A 13,741-nucleotide genomic window follows, 5' to 3' on the forward strand; every position below is an offset into this window, starting at 1 on the left:
AAAAATTTTACCCGATAAGAACGATGATAAGAATGGAGAGTCTTACTCGATAAGTGAGGATGACGACTTTTACCTGGGTAAACGCTTGTCAGGTAAATTGTTGCATGGGATACGTTTTGATCTACTACAATCTTACCCAGTAAAATAAATTATAGTATTGACTCATAACGGTAAGTACTTACCGGATAAACATTTAGGTAAACAGCCCCTAAGTAATAAATAATAATATATAGATCAATCGTAATGTCGATTCGGCCAAATATGTTCAATCAAGTCGTAGAGGAGTTGATAATGAACTTCATTTGAGCGCATCTCAGAGTTTCGTTGAAGATATTCTTGAAATTCATCAGTAGAACCTTGAAATATTTATGTTGGATTATCATCTACCTCTTCAACAAAATAATATAAAAATAAACAAAATTAAGAAAAACTATTTTATAGTAATTGATTTATATTTTTCTGTATCAACTTCGACTTATATGTTTTAAATACGTACTAAAAGAGAATAAAATATTAAGAAATAATAAAAATACTAAATAAAGTAATAACAGAAAAAGAAAGTATACAAGAACCTGGGCTCGTGTTTAAGTACTTGGGTTCTAATAAGAACATGTGACTGGACAAAAAACCTTTGTCCAACAGGGGAGGTTCTTGTATAACGTCCACAAGGAACCTCAACAAAAACCTCCATTATAGATGCTTTTTAAGTTTATTTTTGGCTTATTTCGTGTCATTCTATTGGTCACTCAACAAAATGTCACGAAGTTGTCTTCGTATGCTTGCGTACATCCTTAGTTTTCGAACTAAATTAGCCAAACCACAAGAATGCTAAGAAGATTATTTGGGTAAACGTTTACCAAGTCACATTACCACACCGAATAAATATGGTAAGGACTAAGAATCTTACCGGGTAAGAGCGAGACAAAGACCATGAGTCTTACCCGGTAAGTGAGGCCAACGACTCTTACCACGGCAAGCGCTTACCAGGTGAGTTGTTGCATACAATGTCGTTTTGATGGATTAAAATCTTACCCGGCAAGTAAATAATAATGTTAAATTTTATCGGTAAGCACTTGCCGAGTAAGTGTTTGGTAAACAACCCCATAGTGAACTGCCACTGAGGATCAATTAGAGATCAAAGATGTTCAACAATTCCCCTTGTTTTCATGTATATTTAGTAGCAGTATTACACCATTTTTGTAACAATGTTTAGAAATCTACTTTTTATTCGGTTCCATGTTACAAACCCCAAAATAGAAATTTGAAAAGTTGGTTTCCTAAAATAGAAATAAAACATAAAGCCGAAAGTGTACATCAACAACATTGGGAATGAACAGATGTTAATTAAGTAACCCAAAAGTTGCTAGGTTTTTCTCCTTTATATATATATATATAAAAGTATTATCTGTAAACATAGGAAAAAAGGGTGGTTGCAGATGAATTCACAGAATTGAGTAGATCAGCAACTATACACAGTTGTTTAATAACACTATTCAGTTTCTGTCGATAACATCTGCTGGCAAATTCAGATCAAACATCCCCTCTCCGAACCCATCTTTTCTCGCCCTTTTCTGCTGCGATGAAAACCCGCTTTCTTCTGAACTGCCCGACCCTGACGCCCCATCAGATTCCGACATACCACCTTCAACATAAACCACAAACAAACACATACATGAGAATTTGTGGTCATTGGAGGAAGTTTTACATGACGTTGTATCAGGGTCCATGTCTACCATTATAGGAACTTTGACACTTGGGGGCAATGGTAAACATCTAGCCCTCTCTCGACACTCTTAGGACAATATGTGTCCGTTTAGCCTCCGTTGGAGGGGGAGTGTTGAAAGTTCCACATGGGCTAGACTTTGACCATTTCTTCTAATACATGTTGAAACTTTCCTTCTCTCCTAAAGGGAATTTTTGGAAAGTAATCTAATGGGGTTCCACATATTCTCACATGGTATCAGAGCCAAGGTTTACCAATCTAGGGACTCAACATTTTGAGAAAATCTGTACACATCTAGCCCCCTCTCAACACTTTGGGCACGCCTAGCCTCCGTTAGAGGGAGTATGTTGGAGTCTCATATCTGGACCATATCTTCTCAATATACTCCCTCCATTCCAAAATAATTGTCCACGATGAAAAAGGCACATGATTATTACACTTTTAATTATGTGTGATTGTTAGATTTTTTAATTAACAAAATGACAATTTTACCCTTAATTATAGAGAGAAGTTCCTGTTACTTTACCATTGGTTGGCTCTGCCAGCTTTTGACGTTTATCGGCGTTGCATGATTTTGCAGCCCAACTGACGGTAAGTTCTGTTGCCTTCTCGATCCCTTTCGAGTAGTACGGAGCTATGTTATGGATGCCAAATTGTAGGGAACCCAACAAATCCGTCTCAATGCATTCGTACCTACAAATGTTAACCGACTGACTCAGTTACTCCTACTTAAAAACAAACCTTTTTTTTACTCCGTCCACAATGAAAAAGGCACTAGATTTCTAAATTAGCTAAATGACAAATTTAACCTTAATAATAGAGGAAGTTTGAACTTCTCCCTCTCATAATTAAGGGTAGAAATGGAAAATAGACACTTAATTTGAGATAAACTAGAATAGAAATGTAGACACTTAAGAGACATACTTACATTTTCTTGCATAAGGTGTCGGTGATCACTGAAAGATTGATGACTTGCATCCGTATATCCATGATTCGGTCATCAGGGTACTGATCAAATGGTTCCTCGATAAACTTCGAGAGCTTCTCAACATTCGTTTCAAGCTGCTGTTGCTGATCCTCGAATAAATGCTGTTTTATCTCCAGATCCTCTTTTGTCATCTCATCATTGAACAGCTCGTCACCAAACATATAAAATGCAAATGGGTATGAATAAGAAAGTGACCGCCTTGATCTGAATAGCCGATAAAGTCCATTTGTAACCCAGCTAAAATCTCGTAACTGTGAATCTTTGCTTTCCAAAACTGCTACCTTATCCCGTATGGTCTCCTTCAATCTAGATTCCTGCTTAAACGAATCTGTATGAGCTTTATAACGATTGTGATAATGCATATACCGATAGAGGTCCCGCTTTGCACGCTCGGATTTCTTCTCACGGTCTTCCTTGTACCGACCACAACTATGACCAGTGATATTTGACCACGTATGATCCCGACCAGTCGCACCGCCACATAGCCAACTAGTTCACATGTAATTTTAGCAAGAAAACTGAGAATTGAAAAACAGCTGGCCAAAATGCTACACTTTTAATTTGGCTAATTAAAGCATGCCATTAAGCAGATTAGAGCATCCTTCTCTATAATTTCTACAAAATGGAGAAGCAAAAGTTAAAATCTCCAAAACAAATTACATTCAACTCCAACAGATTCACCAAATTTTGTTGATTTTAACATTACTTGTACCAAATATCACAACAAATTTTGAGATAAATTTATATATGAAGTATGATACATTCAACCTTATTGGTGGAAACGATGAAAAACATCTCTCTCTTCAGCATTTAACTTTGGAGAGTTCTCCAAATTTGGAGATTTTTATACTCTCATGGATCAAAAATATAGAGTAAAATCTCCATTTCTCTACAATTGCCTATAATCACGTTTAAATGGGAAACCAATCATTTAATGGCTAATTAATGCATACCATTAAGCAGATTGTGATTGCCTACAATATTTACTACTGAATAATGATCATTTAGGTATGGAAGCACTTAAATAAATTGAGCGAAAACAAAATAGTGATCTTACCAAAAGGCTTGTCCACATATGCAGCTCACTAGATTGCAGCCACCATTTTTCTCAACAGGTTTGTGACACTTGGGACAAGGTTTCGTATGGACCGTAATCCAATTGACTGTTTCTGATTCATCTCGACATTTCTTAGTCCAAAGTGCCCACATTGCACAAGAACAAGGGGAATGAGCTTCGCATAAGCAACTGAAACAGAATTGATTACCACACGAACACTCTACTTCACAAAACTCATCTTCCTCAACACGGATTGCATTCCCACAATGAGGAGTACTTGGACACCACTTTACCATTTTATTGTCCTCGATATATGACTCGAGAAGAAAACGATCAAATTTCTCAGCCAAATCAGGATGCCTTTTACTAACTAGATTCCTGATTATGGCCTCATCACATATTGCGAAACATTTGTGCGCCATGCATCGGATGCGTCTACTCTGTCCCTCATTTATTTTTACAACAAAATGTTCCGTCCAACCTACAAACGAAAATGGTATGAGCCCCTCATTTCTAACAATACAACAAAAGCAATTATGCCATCTGTAAAGCATATGTAATCCATTAAAACTAAAAATTCCATGATGGTTAAAGTTCCATTCAATTAAGGTGAGTTTGGTACGCAGACAGGACTAGGCAGAACTGGACAGGACTGGGCAGATGAGTGAGGTAGGCGGGTGAATGAATTCTGGAAGGTTGTAACTTTTAATATGACATGGATAGTTTGATAATTCACCAATCTTGTCACATCTCCCTGATTTTTGATCCACCTACTTGGGTCGTACAGAAAAAATGTATTTTTGTCCCACTCGGGTCTTGTCTTGTCTTGTCCCAATCTAATGTCATGCCAAACATGAGACAACAAGTTCTTATACCATCATGTCCTGCATACCAAATGCACCCTTAAGGATCTCTTACAGTTGTTACAGAAGCAGTGACCACAGTCCATTTTTGTCTTCTCGCTAGATGGCAAGTCCTCCATGCATATATCACACATCATTGTAGAAGTAGACACTGATGAGTCCGGAACATGAGACTCGAGCATAGGCAAACCTGCCTCTGTAAACAAGCGAATTTTCCCCTTCTCTACAAGTACTGCAAATATCTTCTCAACATCCCAACGATAATGTATAAGTAGTGTCCGTGCATGGTGTTCCCTTAGAGACAGTAATTCCATAACTCTGCGTAAGTCTTCCCTCTAAGCAAATAATAACTGATAACATCAGTACTCAACAAGCAGATAGGGTGCAAAATTCATATTAAAGACAGATGGTTGGCTAAATAAGAGTAGACGTTTAACTATATACCTGTGCAGCCAAAAGAGATTCTTTTGTGATGACCTGCAAAAGACACAACACGTATTCAAAAGGCGGAGCAGTAATAACGATATCAGCTCAAAGCCAGAATCAATAAACAGCACATAATTGCACAAAAAGCACATAAAAGAGTAAAATGCAACGATGCAAAATTGATTCCAAAAATGCCACACCATTTGGCTTATGAAGCTCATGTTATCCTATAAATTACTTCAGCTCAACGTTTATCACCAACTCATGGAAGAAAGGGCACGCACATAGTTCTGCAAAGAAGAGGATCTAGACTATCACCTCCTCATAAAAGATATTAATGAATACTAACGAAATTTTCTCCTCAATGTGACTATATCCATATCTAGAAAGGGACATTCGTAACAATATGCCCTAAGTTTAATGTCACTGGAACTACCTGGAGAAAACCTGACGGGGGTAAATATTTAAGTGAAAAGGCATATTCAAGCTTCAACCATGTCCCCTTAGTAAGCCACCATCTTATTTAAGAAAACAGCTGGTTGTGTTCTCACTCAAACAATATATTGTCCATTTTCTCGTTCCAATCAAGATCAAACTGCAGGTACACGAACAGGCCCACAAAAACGCTTGACCTGTCTCCGTACATTTCACCAGTTACGACCCATAAAGTAAACTGATAAAAAAAATCAATCTTTACCATTCAACTTTTTATTAACTTCTCATATCCATGAAAGGCCATTTAAAAACTCAATATTTACCATCCAACTCTTTGAAGTACTTCTCAAGCTATTGTGCCCAGAGGCCCTAGGCCAGAATCATATCAGATTGATGAGAGCCTGTCCAAAAGCTTATTAGGTTAAAACTTGCCCAGGATGAGTTTAGTTGCCCAAAAAACAGGTTTTACAGAACTTATGAATCCCTGATGAAGGGCAAAGAGAGAGCTAGAGAGCTATTTGGGCTTTGATTTCTTCTCAAGCCTGCAACAGTGTAATTGCAGCTTCTTTTTCCTTGAGTTCACGGCTTCAATTCTCATCTATGAGTTATCTTTGGTGAGACTCCTGCATCTTCACTGAATCTTCACTCTTCTGTCAGTCGGTAGGCTTGTCTGGTTAGTAATACAACTATACAAGTACTTTGTTCTTCATCTATCCTTCTTCTCTTCTCTGAATCTCAGTTCTTCTCTCTGCTGGTAGTGACAATAGTTTGGTATCTTCTTTACATTCAACTTATTTGCTCTTACCTTATGCCATTAACGTTCCTTTTACTGTTTTTTATAACCATGGGTGTCCAGGACAGCTTTCCGAATCTCGACCAATCTCTTAGGGCCCTGAAGTTAACCGTCAGATAAACCTGTGACCTGTAGGACTCTTACTTTCTCTTCCCTCTGCTCTCCCCTTCTCATTATTTGTCTACATGCAAGTTACCCCTTAAGATGATACTGGAGACGTATTATCCAGCCTTCACTATTTTACCAAAATAAAAACAAGTTGACCTTTTCTCATTATTTGTCTACATGCAAGTTACCCCTTAAGAGATACTGGAGACATATCATCCAGCCTTCACTATTTTACCAAAATAAAAACAAGTTGACCTTTTCCAGTCAAGCGGATTATCCATTTACAATATTGACACCTGTATCCTTTATACCATCATCATTTCTAGTAGACATTACATCCTCATGTCTCATTTCGGCGTAGCCAAGGGAAGTAATTGGACAAATAATGAAACAAGTAAAAGAGAGTGCTAGAGCAAAGGTCGATTTAGACACCAATCCAGGAAAAGGGGAGAGCAGAGAGAAGATAAAGTAAGAGCCCTACAGGGCCACTGGAGGTTTATCTGACTGTTAACTTCTGGACCCTAGGGGCTATGCTGTTAATTATGGCGCTGTAGCGGTGAAATAGTGGTGCTGTGGCAGTTAGAGGTCCTAGGGGAAATAACTGTAAGCAATAGCGATCAGAAATAGCGGTTCCGCTAATAGCGGTGCTAATCACCACAATTGGCCTGCAATTTTGATTTGCAATAGCGGTGTGAAAACCACAACTAGGAGTTGGGCATACAGTTGGCCTTTAAAGGGTTTTGCGAAGTCGGTTAGGGAATTACAAGCTAGGGGGCTGATTTTGATTTGCAATATTGGTTTTTTAAACTCGATAATCCTCTCTCATCTCTTCTATTCCAGTCTACTATTCTGCATCTTCTCTTCACAGCAACGTTGTCTTCCAACATGGATTGCTCGTCATCTCTTCTATTCACATGTTCTTCTGTTCATCTTCAAATTATATATTATGTTATGTATACATTTATATATAATTATTACATGAACCGCTATTTGTAGACCGCTATACCACCGCTTTGCCATAACAATAACCGTTATATCAAATCATGGTCATGACCGTCATTTTAGATTTTGACTGTTGTAACAGCATAGCATGTCAAATAATACCATAAGAGGGATGAGGCCACTAAAAAGGGAGTAGGGAGCATATATCTCAAAAAAGGCAAGCAATGGAACAATGAGACTTGGTACATCCTAACGAAATTTAAACAAAAATACATTAAGAAGCATTTGAGGATGATGTTAATTTGACAGGTAAGTTTAACAAAAGAAGAGTGGAATTCAATCTGGCAAGAGGGCAAATAAGAAAGATTCTGTCTTTTTCCCTAGAAATCCAAAATTGAATGCTAAAAACATGATGTGCCAACAGGACAGATTGCGTTGAGAGATAAAGGTTGTAATTGGATAGCTTGACAATATGCGTCTATATGATATTATGATGCCAGTGCATTTATATCTGCAAATTATGTTAGCTTTGGGGAAATGATCAAAGTGATTGGACAATATGATACAGGACAAGAAATCTAAAAAATATGTTTTTCACAAAAAATAACTGATATAGAACAAGGAATTCCAAGCTTCACACCTAAAATGCCTAGTAATCATTAAGCATTACCCCCAAGACAACATAAGTTATAACACCTAAGGTTGATTGTCTCAAAGAGAAAGCTCTCAGTCCTTTAAAATATCCAGAACACTCGCCCATTTAGCCATTAATCTTAGGAACATCTTTTTATACATAGAAAAGGTAACCTAAGGGGACTTGGGTAACTAGACAAATAAAACAAGGTTAATATACCCTTAATTACTAAAAGAAGTATGTAACTTGACTTAACAAATCTAAATTCCCAATTGCTACAAACAAAATCCAAAATTCATGTCCAATTGAAAATAATGTAGAACCTGATTAAGACACTCCATCCTAGTCTTGTGTTCATCATCGTTACAATTTGAAAACCAACAGAAATCAGTGGAGCATCAATATGAGGAGTTGAAAGTGTCAGGTTGACCAGTTATAGACGAGTCTGCCTACTGCCTAGGGGTGAAAGGGTAATAGGTAAAAGACTAGTATGCCTTAATGGAAGTATGTCCACTGAAGACATTGATGCAAAATGTGTGAAGACAAAGAAAAACTGTTTTAATTGCTGAGAAAAAAATTAAATACGGTTAGCTCTAATCTCTCGAGCAATAAAAAGGAAAAGTAAGTGGGTTTCATAAAATGACTACTCACTGACAGAATGATTATTGTCTCTAAACAATAAGATAGACAAAAAGGACTACATGGATCTTAGTGTCTTCTCAAGCTAGAAGTAACGAAATCACCCCAGAATACTTTCAAAATTAGTGCCGTCCAATACTCTTGGCTTCTAAAATTCAAAGTGAAGCTCAAGAAAACACATCAGAAAGCTCATATTAAGCTATATCTCATAAGTTTCTGGTCGTATAGACACAACAAATTTAGTGAGGGGAGGAGCAGAATGGAGTAAAGGGACAAGATTTGATTACTTTGTAGGAGGAAAGTACAACCCTGTCAATGACCAAGGTGGAATGGGTCTAATTTTCTCCTAGATGCACACACACACACACATACATATATATATAGGGGATCAATGGACTAAAGGAAACAAACGTCCCACTGTGTGATCAAACAACCTGTAAGCAGAAATTGAAAAACTTCTACAACTAAGTGTACTATTTCAATTTTAGATAGTAAGATCAATTTTTGAAACACAATTGCGATGAACAAACAAATACAATTTCAGATAGAAATTTCTTCATCCAACCACAAAAAAGAAACCCTAAAATAAGCACATAAATAGGTGAAAGGAAAACCCCAACCCGGCCACACTTCTAAGTTGAAACTTGAAAGTAAGCATCAGGCTGCAAAGCTACACAACATAACAATCTTAACCATTTAACTCGAGTAATGTGAACAATTCGATCTTGGAAACACGCCCTCACTTGAAATACACAAGAGATATACATCAACGATAAATAACACCGAAAGGAATAACACGATTTCCACCATAATTCAACAGCACCGCAACGACGCTGATTGAATAGTCAATTGGAGCTTAATCAAAACCGTAGACACGACAAAACCCTAATGTATCTTCGTGATAAACAAAACACATACATAGAAACTCAAAAAAAATAAAAAATGAATACCTTGGATGAGGAACCTTTAGGGGGAGCCCACTGAGAATCAGAGTCTTCATTCTCGAGGGCATCATCGAGCGAGTCACGATCTGAGCAATAGTAATCTTCGCCGCCGCTGCTCATGCAATCCTCTACTTCCATCGCACTTCAAGAAACGGCGCGGGTGTAAGCGTGCAAAATTCGATCGATAAACCCTTGTAATGAAGAATTGATGAGTCAATTATTAGGGTTTGATGATTTAGGAGGATGTTAAACGGTACGATCAAGTTCGAAACCGGTGAGCATGCCGGCGAAAAAGGGAGATAGAGGCTGAGACAGGCGGAACCGGAAGAAAAAAGGGGGGGTTTACTTGAGATAATGAGGCAAAAAGCTTCAGAGGCACGATTGAAATAGTATATCAAGATTCAGGAGTGGTACAATTCCAAATCATTCCACTCCGTTGGAATCACAAAATAGAAAATTGATCAAACTTCAATTTTGGTGCTCATATTTGAAACCAGTATTAATTATGTTTTTCTACAAAAATCCTTCTTATTTTATTATAAGTTAAAATGATTTAACTTTTTCAAAAAAAAATTATTATCAATTTGATACTGGTATAAGTTGTTTATTTGAACACTCAAAAGTGTTTATTACCGATGTCACATGGAATAAGTCAATAAGTTGTTTTTATAAACAATCTCAAACACCCCCTTAAGTTTCAACTGATTTCGTCTATAAAAATTTTAAAACTTGGATTTGGGTTTTTATATTTATTAATTTTTCAACGATTTTGATCTTTTTATCTACTGGTTGTTAACTTTTTCTGTTAAATCCAGTTAAATGAGGGGTATTTTGTTATTTTCACTATTTATTTAATTTTATATTAGAATATAAAAACACACTGTAGTTTTAATTTTTCACTGTAAAAACACAAAAAAAGATAACCGTCACTTTTTCGTTTTTTTTTTACAATTTAAAATTAAAAATATAATATGTTTTTTTATGTTAATACAATTAAAATAGTGAAAATGACTAAAATATCTCTTATTTAGTTAGATTTAATGGAGAAGGTTGACATTCGTCATATAAAAGGACCAAAACCGTTGTGGATTGACAAACGTGGGAAACCAAATCCGAGTTTTTAAAATTTACAGACAATATCATTGAAATTTGCAAACATTAGGGACCAAAATTGAACTTTACTAAAAGAACCAATATCTTTTTAACAAAGTGAATTATATTCATACCTCTTTAACGGGCTATATGATAGTTGTTGAATGGTTTTGTACAAAATGATTAAGAGACTCTTATAAGATATGCAAAATGAAATATAATTGTTTGGTAATTATTCAGAATGAAATTAGGATGCTGAATGGTTAAGTAAGGCCCAAGATACAAAATCATTCAGATGATTTTATAACCATTAAGAGACATATTCTTTTTGCCCAAACAAGATTCATCGCTTATCGATACAGAGGTTGTCTCTTAATGAAACTATTAAAAAGTAAACAAACAACCTCCAACATAACTATAGAGGTACGTAAGTGAGATAATGGTGGTAAGAACTATGTGCATGGAAGTGAGGGCATGAATAACAACCTCTTTACAAAAAAAAAGTATTTTAACACAGACTATAAATGCAAAATAATAATATTTTAAAAACTGAAAGGTTTTATTTGTACTGATAATTTTGTCTGATAAGTATTTTTAATAACAAAAATTTAAATATTTTATAATATAGTATATAAATTAATTAATTTTAATAATATGAAAACAGTGTCGTATGCAACAATTTACTCGGTAAGCTAATTGGGTAAGAGTTGTCGTCCTCACTTACCGAGTAAGACTCATTGTCCCTGTTGCTCTTACGGAGTAAGATTATTTGTTATTGTCATGTTCATCCGATAAGGTAATGTGACTTGGTAAGTGCTTACTGGATAAGCTTGGGAAATCGGGGTCCCATGCCACTGAAACTAACAAATTAAAAAGGTCTAAGAAGTGAATGAAAAAAGTGTCTTGATGGCACCATTGTCACACTATAGCAACATTTCACCTTAAACACTCGTATGGGGTTAGTGGAATGTGGCAGACGCGTCTTGTCGTTATGGCATACGTCGTAGAACACAGCTTCTAACATTCAACGACAATCAATATTTAAAAAAAAAAATACGAGTTTTGACTCTTCTATGATCATGATATTAAATTTGACTCACACCAATATCCAAACAATGTTTTACTTTTATTATAACGATCCAAAAAACATCTCTAAAAGGGCGTTTTTGGTTTGCAGGATTCTGATGGAATTCGAAAGAATTGGAATGATCAATTTCTATTGACCAAATTCAGTTCAGGCTCTTGGTTGACCTATAGACTGGAATTGAATCTCATTCACGGATTTGGTCACTCCATCACAATTGAGAAGGAATTCAATGTCATTCTATTTTCTCAAAAGACAAAATTATCCTCATCTCCCCTACTTGATCTGAACCACCGCCGACCCACCACCGCGCTTACAACCGCCGCCGCTGACCACAACCGTGTTGAGATACAAGAGTCATATACTCAGCGGAAATTAACCATATCCTTCCAAGAATCCATATGAAAACGGGATAGGATGGGTGTTTCAAAATTTTACCAGTACGAGCAACAACCTTTTGATGTTGTATGTGAATCTATGCAAGAAATTCAGCCTGTTTCCTCCACGATATCCAGACAAACGCCCCAAATCCAGTCGACATCCTACGTCGAATGAGGAGATCGTCTTTTTTCCCAAATGCTAGATACGGTCTCCAACTTCTTGGAGGAAAGGAATAACAACTTGCAAGGGATGTAGAGAAAAAGAGGATCCTATGAACGTTTCGACAGAAAGAGTGGCCCAATCCTTTTAGAAGATCCCAAATCTTCTAAAGATATTGCTTTTCCTTACACACCATCATGTTGACAAGTCTCGATTTGTCAATCATGTCCCTCAAAGAATCTGATTTCATAAAAACGTATGAAACAAGACTCTAATAAGACAAAATAATTAAGCTCTTTTAATTATTTATTCTCCTTATTCAGATATACATTTATGCGTGTGACCCATTGAGACTTTATCACGTTGCTAATAACTGTAAAATCCTATTTACAGTTATCAATGAAGAGCGACATCTAGCAATACATCATCATTACCCAAATGATAAAAAAGTTTGATGGTTCAGCTAACCAACAAACTGTGTGATCATTATCAGTGTACAAACTTATGTCCCTTTGTTCAGATATCCGGATCGAACACGAGGCATATATGTGTCATCCTCGTTATGTATGATTCTTAGTTTCTCGATTCCGGATAATACTGATGAGACAAATATCGGTATCATGTAACTGATTATCAATATCCTATACTGATCATCTGAACATGCATGCACTTTTTAAATACTATTTAATCGAGGGCTGAGGGATATCACTCTCGTCATATAAGACAAACAAATTTTATCTTGATCCATGTTGGTACTACTAAGTGATACGTGATATATCCAACAACCATTCTGTCACCCAGTTACATAATGATTAGAATCAATTATTAAAGTACACCATTCACACAAAGCATGATCTCAAGTCAAAGGACTAACTGTACAATGACCGCATAAGAAACGTCTATGACACTCATGTAACATCCAATGAAACGTTCTCATAGTGAGTCACGTCCGGTACACAATATCCTATCTTGTACCCATATGTGGATTATATATCTATATATGAATTCCTTCATATACTAGTTGTATCGTATTAATTCAGCCTAAACCTAAATTAACAATTGACTAGGGAAATTTTAGAATACAATATTCTAAGGTTATTATTACATTTAGGTATAACCCAGGATAATACATAAACATAATAATTGGATAATGTCTTTTATTAATTAATAAGATGACACAATATCCAAACATAATCATCCAATGATTGGATTTTGGGCATACACAGTAACAAGTCAACCATCGTCGACCACTACTATTCTGAACCACCACTGATCTGAACTAGTGTCGACCACTGGTGTGAACTACCGCCGACCACCACCTATCTGAAACACCTTTGACACCACCGCCAACCACCAACGATCTAAACCACATTAATTAGATTTTGGTTTCAAAGTTTTCGAAAAAGAGTATTTTGGTCATTTACCAATATTTCATTTCAATTCCAAAGCTACATTATGTAAACCAAACAGATA

The 13,741-nt window shown here is 36.2% G+C and overlaps 1 protein-coding gene across 2 annotated transcripts; it reads right to left on the reverse strand.

Moving 5' to 3' along the window:
• Nucleotides 1-1,430: 1,430 nt before the first annotated feature.
• LOC112500063 (probable E3 ubiquitin-protein ligase ARI1) lies at nt 1,431-9,903 on the reverse strand. Of its 2 annotated transcripts, none has more exons than XM_025103328.1 (7): nt 9,559-9,903; nt 5,076-5,108; nt 4,687-4,966; nt 3,769-4,249; nt 2,652-3,200; nt 2,250-2,416; nt 1,431-1,642 (listed from the first exon to the last, which is right to left on the reverse strand). In XM_025103328.1, exons 1-7 carry the CDS (start codon nt 9,688-9,690, stop codon nt 1,494-1,496), a joined length of 1,791 nt encoding a protein of 596 aa, XP_024959096.1. In that variant the 5' UTR covers nt 9,691-9,903; the 3' UTR covers nt 1,431-1,493. The 2 variants fall into 2 exon arrangements, with proteins under 2 accessions (XP_024959096.1, XP_024959097.1); XM_025103329.1 differs by having other exon boundaries at nt 4,687-4,925; nt 9,559-9,602.
• Nucleotides 9,904-13,741: the final 3,838 nt, after the last annotated feature.

The sequence above is a fragment of the Cynara cardunculus genome, assembly GCF_001531365.2.
Source record: "Cynara cardunculus var. scolymus isolate 2C chromosome LG 17, CcrdV1, whole genome shotgun sequence".
Lineage (NCBI taxonomy): Eukaryota > Viridiplantae > Streptophyta > Magnoliopsida > Asterales > Asteraceae > Cynara > Cynara cardunculus.

Coding starts and splice junctions, on each gene's coding strand:
- LOC112500063 (XM_025103328.1), bottom strand. CDS start 9,690: ATGGAAGTAGAGGATTGCATGAGCAGCGGCGGCGAAGATTACTATTGC. Junction 4,967..5,075: donor AATCTCTTTTGGCTGCACAG/GTATATAGTTAA, acceptor TTATTTGCTTAG/AGGGAAGACTTACGCAGAGT. Junction 1,643..2,249: donor GCTGGCAGAGCCAACCAATG/GTAAAGTAACAG, acceptor TTTATGTTGAAG/GTGGTATGTCGGAATCTGAT.